Here is a 21,961-nt window from a genome sequence, read left to right as displayed (position 1 = left end):
TTCTTCACCATTGAGAGATCGGGCCAAAAAACGATAATATCTCTCAAAAAGTTGTGGACGGATTATGAACCTTGGTGGATGAGTTGGGTAAGTTGGGTAAGGTAAACAAGCCGATTAGATTTTGGTTTTGTCCGGATCAATATCGGCCTCTCAGTGGGACACAACACGTAAACAGGGGGTGTGTTCAGTTACAAAGTTTCTTGCAGAGAGCTCGCCAAATGGCTTAAGCACTCAAGCAAGCGCTTCATTTGAAACCGTTGATAAGGAACGGCTGGCTTGGCAAGCGCCAGCTAGCTGCTTGGCAACTGAACACACTACTGTTCAGCCTGTGGAAGTGTGTGATCTACCGAGTGCCATTCTAGTTCCGACTCTAACCTACAGGCAGCACTACGTACATTCAATGCTCGCTCGTGCTCAAAAGAATGATGCAACCAGCCGTCATGTGCTGCTCACAAATGAGGAAAATATTGCTGTGCTGGGCGTCAGCGTTGAAGTCGTGCCTTTGTCTTCTTACCCTTTAAATCCCTCATTGTTTTGACTCTGCCCCCCTCCCCTCTTTTATTCTGTCATCCTTACTTCTCTTCCTTTTCACAAGTTATCCTCCCCCGTTCCCCAAACCTGTTGGTGCGTACGTAATTAAAAGATGGCCAACACACAATAGTAATTCACGCTTGAGCCCGTGGGTCCAGCTCATTTACTGGTGATCCGACGGATCGATGAACTGTACACAGAGATATCTCACGCCTTAATGGGCGCTGTCATACACACATACACACATACACACATACACACATACACACATACACACATACACACACACACACATACACACACACATACACCCACACACACACACACACACACACACACACACACACACACACACACACACACACACACACACACACACACACACACACACACACACACACACACACAATTAGCGCTACAGTTATAGCTTGTCTTCGGTAGCAGAAACTCGTCAACTTCTCCAGCACCTGCTGTAATTAATCAGAGGGATATTATTTAATTATGACATCGACAAGAGCAGTACCTCTCACCATCACATTACACCTGCAGTAAGTACCACCTGACGAGGTTGTTTCAATCACAAAACTTCCTTTTACACGTTTTCTGCGATAAAAGGCGCCTTTTCGAAGCCTTCGTCTCCTCGAGTTGTTCGCGCGTGTATCTGCCGCGAGGGCAGCGCCTCACACGTGCAGGCGTGTACGAGCGTCAGGTGGATCGCGGGCGGGCGCACGTGGCTCGTGCACCGAGGCCGCACGGGCGCCGAACGCACGTGGCGAGGGATGCACGCAGAGCAGCCCGCACGTGGCTCGCCGCCGGCGCCGGGCACGTGGAACGAGGAGCAGCGTCCGAAGCACATCCGGTTGGGCACGAGCACCGGATCGCAACCAGGCACCTGTACACGCTGCACAACATGCACGCGCTCACTCTCAGAACCGACGGGAAGGGACGGCGATTACGTCACCACAAACCCCTTGTCTTCATTCGATCAGTTTGTGCGTGTAATCCACGTGGCGTGATCATGAATACCTGCAGGAAAGTGAAAGAACTGCACGAGCCTCTTTGTACGAGGTGTGGGTCCAGGGGAAGCCGTTGCTCCTCCTCGGTCGCTCCCCGGAGGCGCCAGAAGGCCATGGCGCGCTCTGGTTGTAAGACCGACGGTCGATCGTCGGTGGACAGGATGGTACCGCTTCGACATGAGGAGATACGAACCAGCATCGGAAGAAGGAGCCAAACGAGGGTCATGGTTATTATCTGTAAACAGGGTGTGCGAGGAAATGAGGTTTCTTATATTATGGGGTTGTTCATTCACAACTCGACATTAAACGGATCCAATGGGTCAAGTTGGATTGAACATTTCCTGCGTGGGAGGGTTGTCCACAAAGCCTTCGGAACGGGACACACAATATGACAAGATACACCAACTTTGTACTTTTCAACATACTCACGCCCACATGTACACACACGCACACACACATGCACACACTCACATGAACACACATGCACACACTCACATGAACACACATACAAACACTCACATGAACACACACACACACACACACACACACACACACACACACACACACATACACGCATGCACACACTCACATGAACACACATACACATACACACATGCACACACTCACATGAACACACATACACATACACACATGCACACACTCACATGAACACACATACAAACACACACATACATACATACACACACATACATACACACACATAGACACATACACATGCACACATACATACATACATACACACACATACATATACGCATGCACACACTCACATGAACACACATACATACACACACACACATACACGCATGCACACACTCACATGAACACATACATACACACACACATGCACACACATACACACGCACACACATACATACACACATACATACATACACACACACACACACACATACACGCATGCACACACTCACATGAACACACATACATACACACATACGCACGCACACACATACATACACACACATACATACATATACCCACACACACACACACACACACATACACAACTGACAATTCTATATATTAATTGTACATTGTGTGCATTTCCTGAAATACAATGTAATTTCAAGATTGCTGTAAATGATGTTCATTTCACAACATGCTGTGTTGAACTTCATTCACATTGTCACCCTCAAACCGTGCAGTCGTTCCCTTACCTCAAGTAAGAACGTTCACCTGCAAGCCACTGACCGGTTTCCCTCCCGCACGGATCATCAGCTGGGCACCGATCTTCCTCGAGGTTCCACACACCGATCTTCCTCGAGGTTCCACACACCGATCTTCCTCGAGGTTCCACACACCGATCTTCCTCGAGGTTCCACACACCGATCTTCCTCGAGGTTCCACACACCGATCTTCCTCGAGGTTCCACACACCGATCTTCCTCGAGGTTCCACACACCGATCTTCCTCGAGGTTCCACACACCGATCTTCCTCGAGGTTCCACACACCGATCTTCCTCGAGGTTCCACACACCGATCTTCCTCGAGGTTCCACACACCGATCTTCCTCGAGGTTCCACACACACCGATCTTCCTCGAGGTTCCACACACCGATCTTCCTCGAGGTTCCACACACCGATCTTCCTCGAGGTTCCACACACCGGTTGACGAGCAAACTGTCTCTGTCTCTCTGTCTCGCTCTCTCTCTCTTCGTGTCGTCCTATTGCAGGTTGTCGAACCCTCGTCGTTTGCTCGATATGAACTAGTCTGGAAATTTTAGTGCAATCTTATTGGGGGGATGGGGGGTCTACTCTGCACCAAGCCGGGTCCAAGGCCACGCTGGCCCTGCGGTCTCTGCAAAGATGCTGAGTCGAGATCCTTTTAACAGCACCAGTTGCACGTCCCCCCATCCCCACCACTCCCAAGCCACCCCCAGGTGATGGAATCTGAAAAGCCGAGATTATCCCACACGAAGTCGAGTGAGAATTCCAATGTAAATTACATTTGTATTTGCTATTTTACTTATGGGAAGGGGTGGGGGTGGGGGGGAGAGGCGGGTTAAGGGGGTTAGAAAGTATTCGGACGAGATACTCAACATTGCTCAAGACATGCCAAAAGGTATAACGATATATATATATATATATATATATATATATATATATATATATATATATATATATATATATATATATATATATATATATATATATATATATATATATATATATATATATATATATATATATATATATATACCATACTCTGTTGCAGAGCGTCGGTGCTGCCGAAGCAGTTTCTTGACAAAGTTATGTTAGGTGGTTTGCCATTGCCTTGGAAATATAGCTCGGGCAGAAATTTGAAATTCGCTCAAGGTGCCGGCGATAACTCGCCCACTCTTCACGAAAGACACCATGGGATCTTAGACGACCACCGACGAATGCTGACAGATGGGATGCCCCAGTTTATCGTCCATCCCGAGACGACACACACATTCATGAATCACTCACTCTACCTGTGAAACACCGGCATGACAGTTTATAGCTGGGTCGGGATTCAAACCCAAATGAGACAGCTTCGAGGTGAGTGTGCGTTACCTCTCGGGTATCTTGCCAGTCCTAATTTTACATTGGTCAATGGAATTACCTGCAAACCCTTGTAGGACCGGATGATTTTAATGTGTTTAGGGGGGGGGGGGAGGTTTTCATGAGCACTCAGATCAAGCCTCTTGGATAAAATGCTCATAAAACGGAATAGACAAGTAAATTCTGCAGTGAGCATTTCATGGCAATTCTGTATTGACACAAACGAAAAGGTGGTGGTGCATGATCTTCAAGACCATTTCATTGGTGAGGAATTTTTTTCTTACTAATCGTACACAAACCAGACTCGGTGGTGTAATGGTTAGGAACGTCTGCTGGGAGAGTCTGGTTAGAGCGTCTGCTGGGAGAGTCTATGAAGGTCTGGGAGAGTCTGGTTAGAGCATCTGCTGGGAGAGTCTATGAAGGTCTGGGAGAGTCTGGTTAGAGCATCTGCTGGGAGAGTCTATGAAGGTCTGGGAGAGTCTGGTTAGAGCATCTGCCGGGAGAGTCTATGAGGGTCTGGGAGAGTCTATGAGGGTCTGGGAGAGTCTGGTTAGAGCATCTGCTGGGAGAGTCTATGAGGGTCTGGGAGAGTCTGGTTAGAGCATCTGCTGGGAGAGTCTATGAAGGTCTGGGAGAGTCTGGTTAGAGCATCTGCTGGGAGAGTCTATGAAGGTCTGGGAGAGTCTGGTTAGAGCATCTGCTGGGAGAGTCTATGAAGGTCTGGGAGAGTCTGGTTAGAGCATCTGCCGGGAGAGTCTATGAGGGTCTGGGAGAGTCTGGTTAGAGCATCTGCTGGGAGAGTCTATGAGGGTCTGGGAGAGTCTGGTTAGAGCGTCTGCTGGGAGAATCTATGAGGGTCTGGGAGAGTCTATGAGGGTCTGGGAGAGTCTGGTTAGAGCATCTGCTGGGAGAGTCTATGAGGGTCTGGGAGAGTCTGGTTAGAGCATCTGCTGGGAGAGTCTATGAGGGTCTGGGAGAGTCTGGTTAGAGCGTCTGCTGGGAGAATCTATGAGGGTCTGGGAGAGTCTGGTTAGAGCGTCTGCTGGGAGAATCTATGAGGGTCTGGGAGAGTCTATGAGGGTCTGGGAGAGTCTGGTTAGAGCATCTGCTGGGAGAGTCTATGAGGGTCTGGGAGAGTCTATGAGGGTCTGGGAGAGTCTGGTTAGAGCATCTGCTGGGAGAGTCTATGAGGGTCTGGGAGAGTCTATGAGGGTCTGGGAGAGTCTATGAGGGCCTGGGAGAGTCTGGTTAGAGCGTCTGCTGGGAGAGTCTATGAGGGTCTGGGAGAGTCTGGTTAGAGCATCTGCCGGGAGAGTCTATCAGGGTCTGGGAGAGTCTATGAGGGTCTGGGAGGAAAGAGTCTGGGAGACCAAATACCTTTTCTTTTTTTAGAATGGTACGTGCTACTTCCAAATCTCACATTCAGCATTAAAAGGATAGAGTGCGGACAAACCACCCAGTGTAACCCTTGCCAAGAAACTGCTTCGGCAGCACCGACGTTCTGTAAATCGACAAAACATCATGTCCGCTTATACCCTGAGAAATAGTAACTAACATGCCGGTGATCCTAGGACTACCTCCATCCACTCGTAGATGTTCGTCAATGAACGGGGAGAGCACATCTGACTCCCACGGAGCTTAAACTTTGACTCCCGCTGCCTCGTCGCTTTATCCCCTCCAAACTAAACTCAACTCGCGTTTCAAAATATCTCCGTTTATACAAACATTTCCACTGCTACCACTACAACGGCCCCAAATGATTCCCATCTTCTTGTGGGGTCGGCCGGGGAATGTTTTTCGCCCAGTCTTTCACGAACAAGCTGGACAGGCCTGGCATTCGACTGAAAGTGAGAGGAATTTGTAATTTGGTTTCAGGATGCCGGCGATAATAACGCAACGACTCTTCAAGGACACCATGGGATGTTTAATCTACTCAAACTGAAGCTGAATAATATGCACAAGGTTTCTTCAGGTAAGCTAGATCGGCACCGAGCGGCAGTTGCTGGTAGGATGGCAGGAGTTGCCCCCTTGCTGGTAGGATGGCAGGAGTTTCCCCCTTGGGGAATTAGTGAAGAGGGAGGCTAGAGCAAAGGAAGAGTCTCCAGCGAGCACATCTCAGGGAAAATAACACAAAAGAGTCAGTACTTGCCCAGGAGGCCGCCCTTAAGAAGTTATCAAGCAAGACATTTCAAAACACACACACACACACACACACACACACACACACACACACACACACACACACACACACACACACACACACACACACACACACACACACACACACACACACACACACACACACACACACACACACACACACTTAGTGCTTGGTTGACTGACATCGGCAATTCTTCAGGAACCAGCAGGTTGTAGTCTGTGTGATGCAAACTGTATACAACCCAAAACCAGTGAGTAGCTTTCACTCTTTTGGGGGAATTTCAACAAACAAATTATAAAAACAACATCACATTATGGACGTTTCAGGGAGATGTGCATAAACATTCATCGTTAAACTCGTGTCACACAGGACAAGAATCTGGGGGTGGTAATTGATATTGGAGTTAAGCAGACAGCACAATGCCAGGCAGCTGGAGGTAAAGCAAATAGGGGTTTGGGTTGTATTCAGAGGGGGATCATTAATAAATCAAGAGGTGGTGTTAACATTGTACAGGAATTTAGTGAGGGCCACATCTAAAATATTGTGTGCAGTTTTGGTCACCACAACTCAGGAAGGACATAGATGCCATGGAGAAGGTTCAGCGCAGGACTACTAGATTGATTCTGGACCGAGCTAGACTCAGCGATGAGGAGCGGCTGAAGGAGACAGGGCTTTATACACTCGAAAGGAGGCGGTTACGAGGAGATATGTCAGAGATGTTTAAGATAATGAAAGGTATATATCAAGGGGTCTCATCAAGGGGTGTTGTGTGGTTGATGTTGTGTGTTTTTAACCAAGCCCTTGTCCCTTCCCCTGAGGGGAAGAAGAAGAAAAACTACAAAAACTTAAAATAAATAGATTTTAAAAAATATAATAATAAAAGCATTTACTTCTTTGGATCTTGTGTTGATGAATTAGCATGGTGTTCACGCAGGCATGATGGGCTGAATGGCCTCAACCTGTGTCTGATTTCCTTGTATTTATAAGCAGTTGCCAATCATCATGTGATGGGTGGAAAAACAATTTCACTCGGAAATTTAGAAAACATCATAATACGACATTCTGCTCTGAAATCGGGTATTATCAAATATATTTTGCTTTGAAACTCACGAAAAGGAACCATAAAACCAGGGGCTCTCACAATTTTTACCCTCGCCAAAGGAGAGGGTATTGCATTTGGGTCCGCTTGTTTGTAACTTGGCGAATTTTTTTCAAAAAAAAACTGTTTGCCAAGTATATGGGTCTGTAGCGTTTGTCTGTCTGTCTGTTTGTTTGTCTGATGTCACACGATTTTTGGCCACAGTTTTCAAGCAATCATTTTGAATATATTTTTTTTGTGTGTGGGTGACTGGCCAAGGATGGCAATGCTTAATTTTGTTGAAGATCCGAATCCAGATCCGATCTGAGAATTATTTAAGTGATTCTTCACCGTTGAGAGATCGGACCAAAAACGATATATAGCACAATATCTCAAAAAGTTATGGATGGATTCACAGGAAACTTGTAAATTATAATATCCAGGGATAAAATGGTCCACAGAAAAAAAATTTGATGATGTTAGCAGTCACGTGATTTGGCAGCCATTTTTTTTTTTTAAACCTTCAAAAATCTTCTTCGCTGAAGTTTGCTTTTTGCTTGTTTGGGTTCCTTCCGATTACTCCAATGCAGGACTGTACCAATTTGATTCAAATTGAACTTATTTTAATCCCATTCTAAATTCAATTGAATAATAATAATAATCATAATAAACGTCATGGGTCAGGGTCAGGTGTCTGATCAAAGTGGGGTTGCATCAAAGCGGGACGTCTTGGTACCCTGCCAGCTGGCAGTCATCCCTGCCAGCAGTTATAAAGTGGCAGTTCTAGTTATGTCTCTTATTAATTATGTAACACACCAGGACACAAACGCCACACAAAATACACCACACAAAACTCCACAAACACAACACAAAACAAGCCTGCAATCTCTGATTACTCTTTTTCTTGTTTTCATTTGGTTTATGTCGGAGTACCAGCAGAATTTGGTAATGAGTACCAGCAGAAATGGTTTGGAACTCATGGAAAAAAAATTTCCGCTTCGAGCATGCTCATCTGCTTTCCCAAGTGCTTCTCATCTTAGTATGCATCTTCCTCCTCTATAAGCGCTTTCTCAGAACGTTCGTTCCAGACAAGACACTCACAAGCCGCTCTTTTTTTCTGTTTCAGATGCTCCTGAACCTCCTCTTCTTTCCTCTTTGCTCGCGTGTTCTCCTTTGATCTTTTTATTTTTTAAAGTTGCAAACCTACAAAAGAACTCGTAAATTATAATTTTTTTCATTTATAAACTTTATTTTAAAATCACACTATATCAATTATCAGAATTATCATGGAACAATCTTACTTACACGAGCTGAGAAAACCTTCCACCAAAAGCCTCTGTTGTGCTGGTCCGCTTTTGAGCTGTTGGAGCATCTTTGAAGTACGCATTTAGTGTTTTTTTTTTTTTTACCATGCATGACTACCTGAGTACCAGTGATGTCAACCCCTGCATATAACCTTAGTACATCATGTACCTCCACCTTGTAGCAACTGCCGACTGTACATCCTGACCGGGACATGAACTGCACTGCTATTGACTGGAGGGCACTCGGCAAGTGGCTTAAGCACTCAAGCAAGCACTCCAATTAAATGGTTCATAAGGAACAGCTGGCCAGGCTGTGGCTGCATACCACATAGGATCCTTTTAACTTTAAAGGCGGTCTTCACCGTGCCTGCAACAGTTAAAGAAATAAAATGAAATCATTCAAATAATGACTTCATCCACAAAAGAGTTTCTGTTTAACATAGAACAACCCTGGAGACCCATGAAATAAACATTGCAGATAACCCACCATGTTGCCTGCTCGTCTGTGCACCGCATCATGTGGTACATCGTTTGCGGTCTACGCAAATGTTACAACTTTATTTTAAAACGTCTGTTTTTCACCAGATTTGCTTTGATTCCCTGTAGAGCACCTCGTGAAACCACCAAAAATATAGACACAGATCTGACAAATGATATGGATAAGCAGTCCCTCTGCAGGTCAGGGCACGAGGTCAAACAGTGGATGCATTGAATCATATGGTGTTACATTAAAGATCCATCTCAGTTATTTAAAATTTAATCCATTTACCTGAAGAAAAAGGCGTTTTTGCTCAGACTTTCACACAATTTGTTGCAGTCAAGTCTGGATCTGTGCCAATGACTTTTAAAAAAGTGGAAATAGAAATCAACTCAGAGTTAAGTAAGGCCATAAGGCCACCTGGAACATTGGAGAAGCCTCACATTCCCCATACAAAATCTCAAAATGACCTAAATTCATCAAATTTCAATGTTTTTTCACGGAAATGGTTTTAGCCGAGTCTGAACCTACATTAGCAAATACTAAAAGTGAAAACAGAAATCGTATAAAACTTAAGACAAAGTCATGCAGCCGCTTGGAAGCACATGGAAGCTCCTCAGCTCATGCTGCTTTATATATAAATCCAAAATACGACATTAAAACGTTTAAAAAACACTCAATTTTCACAAACCTTGCTGCAATCGAGTGTTAAGCTACCTTAACAACTGTGAAAAGTGAAAACAGACGTTTAATTAAAGTTCAAATAAATGTGAGACCACTCGAAGCAAAAACCAGCTACATAGTACATTCTCAAGAGAAAATCCTTTCCCATCTCATAAAACACGATGTTTAAAACATCCATGTCCAATCCTTATATAATCTAATAGCTTATAACATCAAGCATGTGGTGAAATGCATAACTTCTGTGAAAAAATTCATTTAGACATCTTTATAAGAAGAAAACTGGCGCAGCCTTGCATCTATCCGAGGTCCGACCCACAACGCCATCAGCTACGCTCGAACATAAACATTAATAACTCTACCATTATAAATACAGCTATTTGAATGTATGAAGATCAGGCATTTGATGATATCAGTAAGGAAAGTAAAAAAAAACATTTTGAGTGCTTTATCATTAAGAAATCATTGAGGTCTGTTCCAAGTCAAAGCCTGGTTGAGCAGGCCAAAAAACATGGTGGCTTCAGACCCCAGTTAGGTAACGCAGGAAACACCGTAAGATCCCAGTGAGAGAGATGGCTAAGGATGTGTGATTGTGCCTGATAAAAGATATAATTAAATAAGCCTGCTAATTATCTTCAAAAGGAGTGTTTTAATCACCCCAAACACCCAATTTTCACTCTTGCACTTCCTTGGCATTTTCTTAGTATGCATGCAAAGTTTCAAGTTGCTAGGTTTCATGGTTTTGGAGTTAAGGAGGACACACAAACACACACACACACACACACACACACACACACACACACACACAAACACACACACACACACACACACACACACACACACACACACACACACTTATTAGTATAGACTATAGATGCACGCAGGCAGCAGGGAACATGTTTGTGGTTCAGATGCTAAGCAGATTAATTTTTTATTTTTATTTTTTGGCATGTTAGAGGCAGCCATCTGTTTCCAACCATTTTCTCTTTAAAAACTCCACCAGGGACCAAACCAGAAAACCCGTCATGATTATAAGGGTCTTTGTCCGAATAATTTGGGGAATCGCACAATGCTGTGAAAAATACCTCAGTTCATTATTTACTTTTAATGATGTGTGCAAAGCAAGTCGCTGAGGCAGGTGCCACTGTGCTTTGGTGGAACTTCTAAGCTGGCTACATGATGTGCTGCTACTCCTTCATACCTGACACGCAAATGGTGGTTCGAGTCTGAGCGATCACCGTACGGACATGGGTGCTATTCGTGCAGACGTTAATCGGTCCCGATTTAGCCGTTTGCATAGTTGCCAACATTGAGAGAAGAAAATGCAGGAGGATGGAAAGGACCCACGGTGTGAGGGAGGGAAGTGGAGGTCTGGGAGGTGTGCCGGTGGAGAGTGTGGGTCTGGGAGGTGTGGAGGGAGCTGGGAGTTGTGGGGTGGATGAAGTGTGGAGAGGGGCTGAGAGGAGTGGGGGTCTCGGAGTGGGCTGGTGGTCTGGGAGGGGGTGCTGAGAAGTGGTGTCTCCCATCTCCAGTATGGAAATCTTGTAATCCAATTTGAACTGAGGATCAGTACTTTCATTGTGTAAAATGAACCAAGGTACCAATTTGAAACCATGATCAGTACATTAATTGTGTAAAATGAACCAAGATACCAATTTGAACCAAGGATCGGCACATTAATTGTGTAAAATGAACCAAGGTACCAATTTGAACCAAGGATCGGTACATTAATTGTGTAAAATGAACTAAGGTACCAATTTGAACCCATGATCGGTACATTAATTGTGTAAAATGAACCAAGGTACCAATTTGAACCAAGGATCGGTACATTAATTGTGTAAAATGAACCAAGGTACCAAATTGAACGAAGGATCGGTACATTAATTGTGTAAAATGAACCAAGGTACCAAATTGAATTGAGGATCAATAATTTGACCTTAAAAAAATTTTTTGACCTCAAAAAGAAATGGTGGTTGAATTCAATGTACAAACATGCAACTCCTTTTCAAATTTCAAGTGAATCGGATGAATATTGACAATTTTAGAAATTCGGCATATTTTGATCTTTTGGCCTATGTCGACCTCCAAAATAATTGGTGGTTGAATTCAGTGACCTGAAATATAAATCCTCTTCAAATTTCAAGTCAATGGGATGAAAATTGAGGATTTTAGAAATCCCACCTAAGTTGTTGACCTTTTTACCTCAAAAACAATAGGCTTCTTCCTGATAACAAACTCTACCATGTGGTGAAGTTTTGTGAAGGTCGGTTTAAAATTGTGAGCCTGTAGGCGACAAACAGACAAGCAGACAAATAGACAGATAGACAAACAGACAGAATAACAAAATCGATGAACCAATGTACTTGAAAAATCTTCGATTTTGCAAGTAACAAACAGACAAACAGACAAACAGACAGAAAGGGGTGAAAACATAATCTCCTTCAACTTCGGTGGCAGAGGTAATGAACCGAGGATCAGTAATTTCATTGTGTAAAATGAACCAAGGTACCATAATGAACTGAGGATGAATGAAGGATGAAGAAGGATGAACGCCATGCAAGAGGAACGACGAGTCACCCTTCCGTTTCAGCCCTTTCTCTCTCATCGTCCGCAGGGGAGAAGTCCAAGAGCTCGGTAGTCGTGTCGGGCAAAATGATTGGTTAAAAAGCATATTAAAAAAAAAACATGCCTACACGACTGCCCTTGGTTGGACAAGAAAATGGTGGAAAGTTCACGATGTAAAAGTACGAACAAATTGACACTGATGAAAAGTACACAACAGGCTCACAGGGTTGGCGATTTTTAGACACACACATTAGGAAGGATGGATGTCATCTGTCTATGACATAAACTAATGTGTATCTAATATCACAATGAATTACTTCATGTTTATTATATTCACACTCACTATGGTGATAACTATACGAGGAAATATTAACCCATACGTGTCATTTCCACACAATATATATATATATATATATATATATATATATATATATATATATATATATATATATATATATATATATATATATATATATATATATATATATATATATATATATATATATATGTTGTTGCAGTTCTGCAAAACCACATGCCTCTGAGGCAATTGCACCCAACATACAGTGATCCTCAGACAGTTATTTCGTTAGTCTTCGTGCAGTCAGACCTTCCCCTCATGTCTCGTGGGTTCATGGGACGAAGTGTGTTGTGTGGATCAAATAGCTAGGTCTATTAACTATATTTCTATCTTCTATTCTGATTTCTATTCCAACCCTTTCCTTTTAGCCATGGTACAAATCAAGCAAGCAAGTACACATGCCACAATATGAATAACAAACAAGGCAAGCAGCCTCCCTTGGGAGAATCACCAAAAGAACACACTCTACAGCACGCACATGGCGTGCCATTTCATTCAAATCTGCGCAACAATTTCCAACGGCATCTCAACTTGCTCACCCCTCGCTCACCAAGAACTCACCACCTCGACCACAAACACCTCCTGCACATGGGGAAAAATGTTCTCGCACCTCCTCATACCTCTGCATCAATACAATTCGCTACTAAACAGAGGCGTGCGGCATAACTCTGGCTGGGCTCGAGCCGCGTGGTGCGGGGCAAGCAACGGACGTTGACAGCACCAGCCGCATCTCGCCGGGGATGTTCCGGGTGAACACGTGGGATTTATGCGGCCCTCGTCCGGTTGCTGGAGCACGGCAATGCGGGTGGTGGGGGGGGGGGGTCGTGGGAGTTTGGTACTGAGCCCGGGAAACGGGCCGTGTCACGCCGGATGTGCGAATGAGACCGCTTCCGGCTCCAGGAGCCTGGCAGTGCATGGCTATGGCTGCTGTGGCCCAATAGAGAAGTGGAATTTGGGTCACAGCACGTCATTTTGGGTCGTCACCCAACCCTTCGCACGGGCTTATAAAAGGTGGATCGTGGAGCCATTCACCCTCTCCTTCACTGCTCCACTCGGCTCTGCCAATCGCTGGCTCTTCACTCGCGGTTGGTGCGCAACTGAGACCTGCTTAATCCGGAGGACCAGTGCGGAGCGCACGTTGCCACGAGCCCCGGCAAAGTGACTAAGCCTGAGATAACGCGCCAACTCTCGAGGTGGGAACACTCAAGCAGAGCGTCCCATGGAGGTACATGCTACACTCACAAACATATGCACGACTAGGTTAGGGATCTGTTGCCTCATGCATCTTCTCTTCTCTCTCTCTCCACCCCTCTATCTAGTCCCCTTTGGATGCACAAAAGAGCATCCATTACTGACTCACAATCACAGTTTCCTCTGGCATGACACCGCACCCCCCATGTTGCACTCCACCACACCTCCCACTCCCACACCTTCGACACCAGTATTTCTCCCTCCTACCTTCCCCAAAGCGTTCTGGGTTGCATTGGTCGGTTGACCGTGCCAGGTATTATGAGGCTGTTTGTCCTCATCTGCTGTCTTTCTTTCTGGCTATCTAATCTTCCTCAGGTTTGCGTGTGTGTGTGTGTGTGTGTGTGCGTGCGCGCGTGTGTGTGTATGTGTGTGTGTGTGTGTGTGTGTGTGTGTGTGTATGTGATGGCACCTGTCATAGCATAAGTTAAGATTGTAGAAGTGATAACAGGATAAGTCTGCTCTGTGTCTGTTTTTGTATATTGCTTGCCTTTTGTCACACCCCACAAATTCCTTGTTATCCCTGCTGTGCATAACAGTAAACCTAAATTTACTGTCCCACATACCTTTCCTCACTTGCGTGTAAATAAGTGCTTTATGGAGAAATGTTCCCAGCTCGTTTTCATATTTTCCTTCATTGGTCCAGCATGGTTCATATCCTAGCCTTGTCGGGACGTTATCCCCCAATGATCTGTTTTTTCCAGCCGGTACGTCCCTGGGCAGTCACGCTCGGCTGCATCTGATCCGGTAAGGCCATCCGGTGTGAACAAGGCGTACCGACGGCGTGTCCCCTGGTAATTAGATCACGTGACCATGAGGTAAACATTATTTATAGGACGGAGGACCCTAAGTCACGTGGTCGAGTTATTGGCGTTCATGGTCGATTAGCGACCCGCCGCATCATGGAGTTTTTCGTGTGTGACGGCCTGCGATTCCGGAGTCTGGTGGGAACCCGTGGTAGCTCCGCCCCCCCCCTCGTCCGCAACAATATATATATATATATATATATATATATATATATATATATATATATATATATATATATATTCTTCATAATAATACCATATGCTTATTCATCTCTCTGCCCGTGTGTGTGTGTGTGTGTGTGTGTGTGTGTGTGTGTGTGTGTGTGTGTGTGTGTGTTTGTGTGTGTAACACTCTATTCCACACATTGGTTGGACAGTTTGCCTGACTCCACCCACAATTTCAACCTGAAAAATTATATGACTGCCATGTTGGTGGTTACTGCTATGTGAAGCCAAAGTGATCTTTGGAGCTGTGAAATTCACAATCGCCATGCCCTCCCTATAAGTTTTCCTTTCAGTGTAAAACTACCACAGCGACAGTTAAAAGGGATTTTGCGCCGACAGGCATCACAAGCCTTGTGAAGATAGGCCTCAGCGATCAAGGCAGCAGTCCTGTTGAAACAACACCAAAATAACTATGTGGCATTCTCTCAAGCAGGGCTTTTACCACGGAAGTTACGCAGGTCATTTGTTTTATTTTTGACTATTTTCTCTTAAACGACTCAACCAGTAACCATAAAACCCTCCTTTGTCTGAGGACTTCCGGGAATCTCGCGACATTGTGAAAGAAAACATCCGTCATTATTTAGTTTAAACGATGTGTAAATATATGCATCAGGAAGAAGATAATTGGTTTTACGTCGTTTATTTGCACAATTAAGCTGCTCATGGTCACTTGAGAGTTGCAATTCCACAAGTTTTCTGTGTATCTCATGGAATTCTATGCCTGGTGTTGGCTTAATGGTGAGGGTGGCGGGCTTTGGATCCTAGGGTCCTGAGTTCAAATCCTGCTCAGCTGTTGAATTAATACCAGGTGGGGTTAACTCAGCCTGTCATCCTTCCGAGGTCGGCAAACTGAGTGCCAGCATGCTGGTATACTGTGTCGGAGTGGCGACCCGTCCAGAATTTGCCCACTAGCCAAGGAGACTGTGCAGCACCAATGCTCTGCACAGAGTATGGTTCCAATCTCTTCCTCCTCATGGAATTCTGAATTGGACAGGCAACCATGACAGGCCATGACATGTAAGAACTGTTTTGGTCACGGTTTTTGTGAAGTTGGTGATCGCGTGATCGGGGAGGGGGAAAGTGTTAAATATTCTACTGTTTCAGTGTGGGAATATTTGTTTGTTTTTATTAGCAGGGGGAGTGTGAGCAGGGGAGGGGAAAGTTTGGGCTGGGAGGGGAGAGAGTAAAGATGGGACAGAGTTAATGGGAGGGGGAGGTTTAGGCTTTATGGAGGTTGAGGAGTTGTAGTGGGAGAAGGGGGTTGGGGAGAGGGTTTAAAGGCTTGAAGTGGATTGATGTCTTTGGGTTGGGAGGGGGAGGGTAAGGACTTGAAGTCATATTTCACAATGTGCGGATGTTCCATAGCTCCCTGCTTATACAGTGTATACATATGTATGTAAAATTTGAAATGAACAGGATAGAACAAACATCATAAATATATGTGGAAAAATTACAGGCCCAGACAGGGAATCGAACCCAGGTCCTCTGGCAAACCATACCAGTGCTCTACCCTCTGAACTATCTGGGTGACCAACTGGCTGTGTAATGCAATTCTTCCACATATAAAATTGCCGCTCTCTTTCCCCCACTGCTTCCAGGGCACTCACTGCTAACTATAGGAGCAGCTAGGGCCTGCTCTCGAGAAGGTCTTCCCCTCTCGAGAGAATTGCGTTTTGAGAAACTCCAGAGAATGTATATGTGGAAGAATTGCGTTGCTCAGCTGGTGGGTCACCCAGATAGCTCAGATGGCAGAGCACTAGTATGGTTTTTCAGCTGGTGGGTCACCCAGATAGCTCAGATGGCAGAGCACTAGTATGGTTTTTCAGCTGGTGGGTCACCCAGATAGCTCAGATGGCAGAGCACTAGTATGGTTTTTCAGCTGGTGGGTCACCCAGATAGCTCAGATGGCAGAGCACTAGTATGGTTTTTCAGCTGGTGGGTCACCCAGAGAGCTCAGATGGTAGAGCACGAGTATGGTTTTCCATTTTCCAGAGGACCTGGGTTCAATTCCCCCGCTGGGCCTGTAATTTTTCCACATTTATGTATACAAATACATATACATATATTGCTGTTCACAAATACATTGTTGAATTAATAATGCTTTGTCCTCCACCCATTTCCCTCAGAAGATTATAAAATCCATCTGGAAATGACTAACATCAATGTTACTCTGGCTTTGAGATTAGTGCTGTCTGCAGCCATTGTTAATCTGCCCAAGTGTATCCTGAGAGCTCAGACCCAATGACCCAATGACCCAATGGAATTTTTTAGATCCTCGTGGAGGATCTCCAAGTCTTACTCACGTTGTTGTCCTTCATCTTCTTCTTGTGGACTTTTTAGATCCTCGTGGAGGATCTCTAAGTCTTACTCATGTCTGTTGTTCTTCATTTTCTTCTTGTGGACTTTTTTGTTTCACAGCATGCAGTTTTCATCGAAACTTCCTGAAACTTGGCATATATATGTAAAAATTCCCTGCGCAGACAGTAACCATCTCCGATTTTGAAAATTCCTCCTAGAAAAAAATGTTATGACGTCAAAATATCTCCGCTAATGGAAATCGCCTCAAAAATTATCTACGAAACTAGGCAAGCTTTTTGAATTCTGTTTGCGGGAATCAAACAGGGCATTAGCAGAGATGAATTACCGCACATATGATACATCACTATGATGTCATATCAATTTTTATGACGTCATTCCTATTTTTTGACATTTTTTGTTTCACAACCCAGAGTTTTCATCAGATCTTTGTGAAACTTGCCATGTATATGCAGAAAGCCCACGTGCAGGCAGTAACCATCTCCGATTTTGGAAATTCTTCCGAGAAAAAAAGTTGACGTCATATTGCCGCTAATGGAAATCGCCTATACCATTATCTCCGAAACTAGGCAAGCTGTTTGAATTTTGTTTGCGGGAATCAAGACGGGCATTAGCACAGATAATTTATGGCAAACCTGATACATCACAATGACGTCATATTCGTTTTTATGACGTCATCATTAAGAGGACGAGGATCTTAGCTCATTTGAGCTTGTTGAAGTAATTAAGATAGCATGAGATCTTTAAACGTCGAGGGGCGAGTACTTGCAGACGGAACAGCCGATTTTTTTCTTTAAGCTCCCTCTGAAAACTTTACCGAAATGTCAACCATTTTGCTTGCTCGTTTCAGTTTCCTCTTTCCTGCTTCGTTCATTTCCTTGACGTTTGTCTCAGTGTCAGTGATACTTTGCTCTCCTATTAAAAAAAAAAGTTTTTGAAGTCTGCTCTTTATGTAAAGTTCCTTCGCTCATGTAAAGGTAAAAAGTTATTTTTGGTTTAAAAAAAAAAGCTTCGAGACATTCCATATAGGATTCCAAATTATAATATGGGATCCTTATCCACTGATCAAGTCCTCCCCCCCCCGAGAAATCGATGCGAGTTTGTACGGGCACTCAAACTTTCTCGCGTGCTCTCCATTATCAAGCAAGCGATTACGTTGCTCGCTCGAAGCACTTTCCTTGTGCCGATGTTGGCCGAGACAACTTGTCAAATGATACCGATCGGGGTAGTTTTTATGGAACAGTGAGATTTTAAACGCTTTGACAGTGAGGCTGTTCGCTTCCAGAAGGGCAAGTAAAAGGAAGACGTGCAAGTGTAGATCCAAACGTTCTTGAGCCGTGAGGGTGGGAATAAAGACGCTTTATTGTGTAATGCAGGAATAAACACACTCACCCCACCCCATTATTAACCCTTCGCCCTGCCTTTTTCCGCATGCAGAATGGCGACGCTGTGCGTCGTCGACTTTTAGTTTTGCCCTTTGACGGCGAGGCTGAAAAAAACATTCATCCTCCGATTGCAGCCGTTCGCACCCTCCTTCCTGAGATCGGAGCATCGCGCCGGCCGTGTAAGAGTCGAGACGGCCCGTGCCGTGTTGTGCCGCGCCGTTCCGGACCGAAACGGAACGGGGACCGGGCGCCGAGGAAGCGTAGGCCTCATAGGCCCGTGCCGAGGCCTCGCATTCGCATAGCGCATTGCGCGGGCAGCGCGCGCTCTCTAGCCGTTGGGTTACTAGGCAAGGCCCCGAGATGGTGGAGGGTGCGCTAGTTGGAACAGGTGGCTGTCGCTCATGCTTGGCTATGGACGCCGATTAACGATGCGATGAGGCACGGTATAAAGCACGGAAGGTCGCAGGTTAGTGATGTTGATGTCGCTTTTGAATGTTACCGGTAGAAGATAACATGGCTGCCGTTTCAATAGATTTCCTAATCTTATATCTTCCTGATCCGATTTAACAGTTAATTCGTACAACTAATTAGAATGACCGTGTATCTGTGCAAAATCTATTTGAAAAGAAAACGTATTTAAACCGTAAAAAAAACGGTTTACATTCGTTGCCATGTCGGACATGAATCGTTTCGAATGCAATTGATATTCCAATTGCATCGGTCGTACGTAGTATTAATTCAGTTGATTGACGACGATATCGTCTTTGGTATTCCATGATGTTAAAAAAAACTAATAAATAATGTATACATGTACATACTGGCTCTTGATGCCCCCACTTCCTGTGACTGCTGAGGCCAGATTGTATTTGACCCCAACAAGTGCCATCTGCCACGTGGACACATTGTGTTACGTCCACCAATCACAAACCAGGAAGCACCAATGTTATTGAGCAGTCAGGAGGTGTATAAATGATGCAAACGTTGACTAACGTCGTGATGACGTCATCAGGACTGCTTCACGCCTGCAAATCCAGAAGGGCATCGAGCAATTCACAAACGCAAAATCAAAAGCTGTCACTTTGTCCATGTGGCAACCACGATGTGTCCGTGTGGCAGATGGCACTTGGTGGGCTCAAATACAATCTGGCATCACTAGTCACAGCCAGTGGGGCACCACGAGCCAGTATGTAAGCCAAAAAGGCTTCAAAAGTCACCTGGTGGATGAAATGGTGATATGTTGCCCTGGCGAGCACCAATAAGGATGAAACTAGCTCGGAAGCTTTGCTTTTCGTTTGCTTGGTGGCAGTTTTTAACTTCGCATTCGTGAACTGAAAGATGCCTTTCTGGGTTGCAGGCATGACGCTGTTGTGATGATGACATTACGACAGCATTTCAGTATTTCTATTTCTATATATATGCTGTGTCTATCAGAGAGGACCGTCACTGACTTTTTAATGGGTGATAAAGCGTTTAATGTGATCAGCTCGTCAGCTTCAAAGTTATGTGACCTGTCGTAGATAGCTACTAAAATGTTGACGGTGTATGTTGAAAACATGACGGACGGATGCTAATAATTTTTATTTTATTTTAACCTGAATGATATGGGCATTATTACCTCCACTACTGAAGGTGAAGGAAGTTATGTTTTCACCCCTTTCTGTCTGTTTGTTTGTTTGTGTACAGGATATCTCAAAACGTTGTGGATGGATCTGGATTTAACTTGGTGGACATGTTGGATGTGTGATGAGGAGGAACAGATTCAATTTTGTTGATGATCTGGATCTGATAATTTTTTCAGTGATTCTTCACCATTGAGAGATAGGGTTAAACCAATATAGAGCACGATTTCTCAAAAGGCTTTGGACGGATTCAGACGAAATTTGGTGGGCAGGTTGGGTTTGTGGCAAGGACAAATTAATTTGATTTTGGTGAAGATCCAAATCCAGATCTAACTACGAGAATTTTTTCAGTGATTCTTCACCATTGAGAGGGGGCTGAAAAAGGACATATAGCACAATATTTCAAAAATATATTTGGCCTGATATATTCTTGTGGATCAGGCATTGCGTCGTGGAGGTATGCGCTCTACTGAGTGCCCTTCTAGTTTTGCTTGTTCTCACCATTGTTCTTGATGTGATTAATTGGTTGCTTTTGTGTGCATGGTACGGAGTTGACGAGTCAAACTGCATGAACGATTGTTGAAATGTTCTATGGGGCTGTTGCTAGGCTTCCTTAGTCACGAGAAATTGTGCAGAGATAGCCCAGTTACTTTCCACCTGTCTTCTCTGGGTTACACTCTCGGCCTGACGATAAACTGTTGGATTCATGGTTCTTTGTAGGCAGGGTGTTGTATCACAAAGTGTGCTCGCCCTCTGAAGGACGTTCAGCTGGATGTCCCGTCAGCTGGCATTAGTTGGTGGATGTAAAAGTTCTTTTGCAAAGAGTAGAATTGTGCCGGTACCTTGAACAAATTCCAAATTCCAGCCCAAATTTCCTTTTGTCGAACATCAAGCGCAGCCAGCTGATTGAATGACAATTGTGAAAGACTTCAGCCAAAACGCTCCACGACCTAGACCCACAAGAATATGAGAACAATCTGGGCCATTGATTTTCAGGCTTTGTTGAGTAAGAATTTAAATGTGTCGTGAGGCTCCCAACACATCATTTTATGGCAGCCTGATCCAATGTCCACACTTACCTCCAAGCTGTCTAACCTGGGTTTGAATGTCAACCCAGCAATAAACTGTCACCCTGGTGTTTCACAGGCAGCGTGATTCATCAGCGTTTGTGCCATCCCTCGGACGGACGTTAAAATTGTCGTCTCTTCCACCGAATTCGCTTGTGAACATTAAGTGTCAAATCGAATTTCTGTTTAATTCAAAAGACACAGAACAAGTACTGTCGTCCAAGGACTAAAAGAGTTCAATTCCATCAAAGTAAAATAAAATAAAATTGAAAAAAATGTACATATGTAAGACTGCTACAAATATGAATCTCACAAAATCAAACAGAAAATAATATATTATAGTTGATAATTGAAATTGTACAACAATCTTAAGACAAGCATTTAACAGCTGAATCGTGAAAGGAACAAGTCTGAAGACGACGATGGTTCACGAGCGGTATTTGACGATGTAGATTGTTTCAGAAGTCAAGGATGAGACAATATGATAATGTTTGAACAAGTTATAAAAATGATCAACATGATGTGGTACGAGTGACAGGTTATTAGCTGCAAAATGT

General features: G+C 44.4%; 2 protein-coding genes and 1 long non-coding RNA gene across 11 annotated transcripts in view; 2 read left to right on the top strand and 1 right to left on the bottom strand.

Annotated features, from left to right (window-relative positions):
• The window catches only part of LOC147032641 (uncharacterized), a 451,936-nt gene that overhangs the window by 210,788 nt on the left and 219,187 nt on the right, over nt 1–21,961 (top strand). The window lies entirely within an intron of this gene.
• On the bottom strand, nt 819–19,612 carry LOC147032645 (DAN domain family member 5-like). Of its 2 annotated transcripts, none has more exons than XR_015055271.1 (3): nt 19,537–19,612; nt 1,558–1,782; nt 819–1,432 (listed from the first exon to the last, which is right to left on the bottom strand). XR_015055271.1 is itself a non-coding variant. In XM_085870437.1 (3 exons), the coding sequence occupies exons 1-3, from the start codon at nt 17,333–17,335 to the stop codon at nt 1,124–1,126; spliced, it is 549 nt and encodes a 182-aa protein (XP_085726563.1). In that variant the 5' UTR covers nt 17,336–18,757; the 3' UTR covers nt 819–1,123. The 2 variants fall into 2 exon arrangements, 1 of the variants encoding a protein (XP_085726563.1); XM_085870437.1 differs by lacking the exon at nt 19,537–19,612 and adding an exon at nt 17,321–18,757.
• LOC147032644 (terminal uridylyltransferase 4-like) overlaps nt 18,749–21,961 on the top strand; it is a 74,029-nt gene continuing 70,816 nt past the window's right edge. For 3 of the 8 annotated variants that reach the window (XM_085870435.1, XM_085870436.1, XM_085870428.1), the window contains exon 1: nt 18,749–18,897. The gene's annotated coding sequence lies outside the window, so the exon portion shown is untranslated. Of the gene's footprint in view, nt 19,185–21,961 lie in introns of all 8 variants that reach the window. The other 5 variants (XM_085870431.1, XM_085870432.1, XM_085870429.1 and 2 more) reach the window with 3 other exon arrangements.

Source organism: Eptatretus burgeri, chromosome 2 (genome assembly GCF_056783735.1).
Source record: "Eptatretus burgeri isolate ZD-2024b chromosome 2, Ebu_testis_v1, whole genome shotgun sequence".
Taxonomy (NCBI): domain Eukaryota; kingdom Metazoa; phylum Chordata; class Myxini; order Myxiniformes; family Myxinidae; genus Eptatretus; species Eptatretus burgeri.
The sequence above is the reverse complement of the archived record's forward strand: the minus strand, read 5'-3'. Positions and strand labels throughout refer to the sequence as shown.

Coding starts and splice junctions, on each gene's coding strand:
- LOC147032645 (XM_085870437.1), bottom strand. Junction 1,433..1,557: donor GTTCTTTCACTTTCCTGCAG/GTATTCATGATC, acceptor CATGTTGTGCAG/CGTGTACAGGTGCCTGGTTG.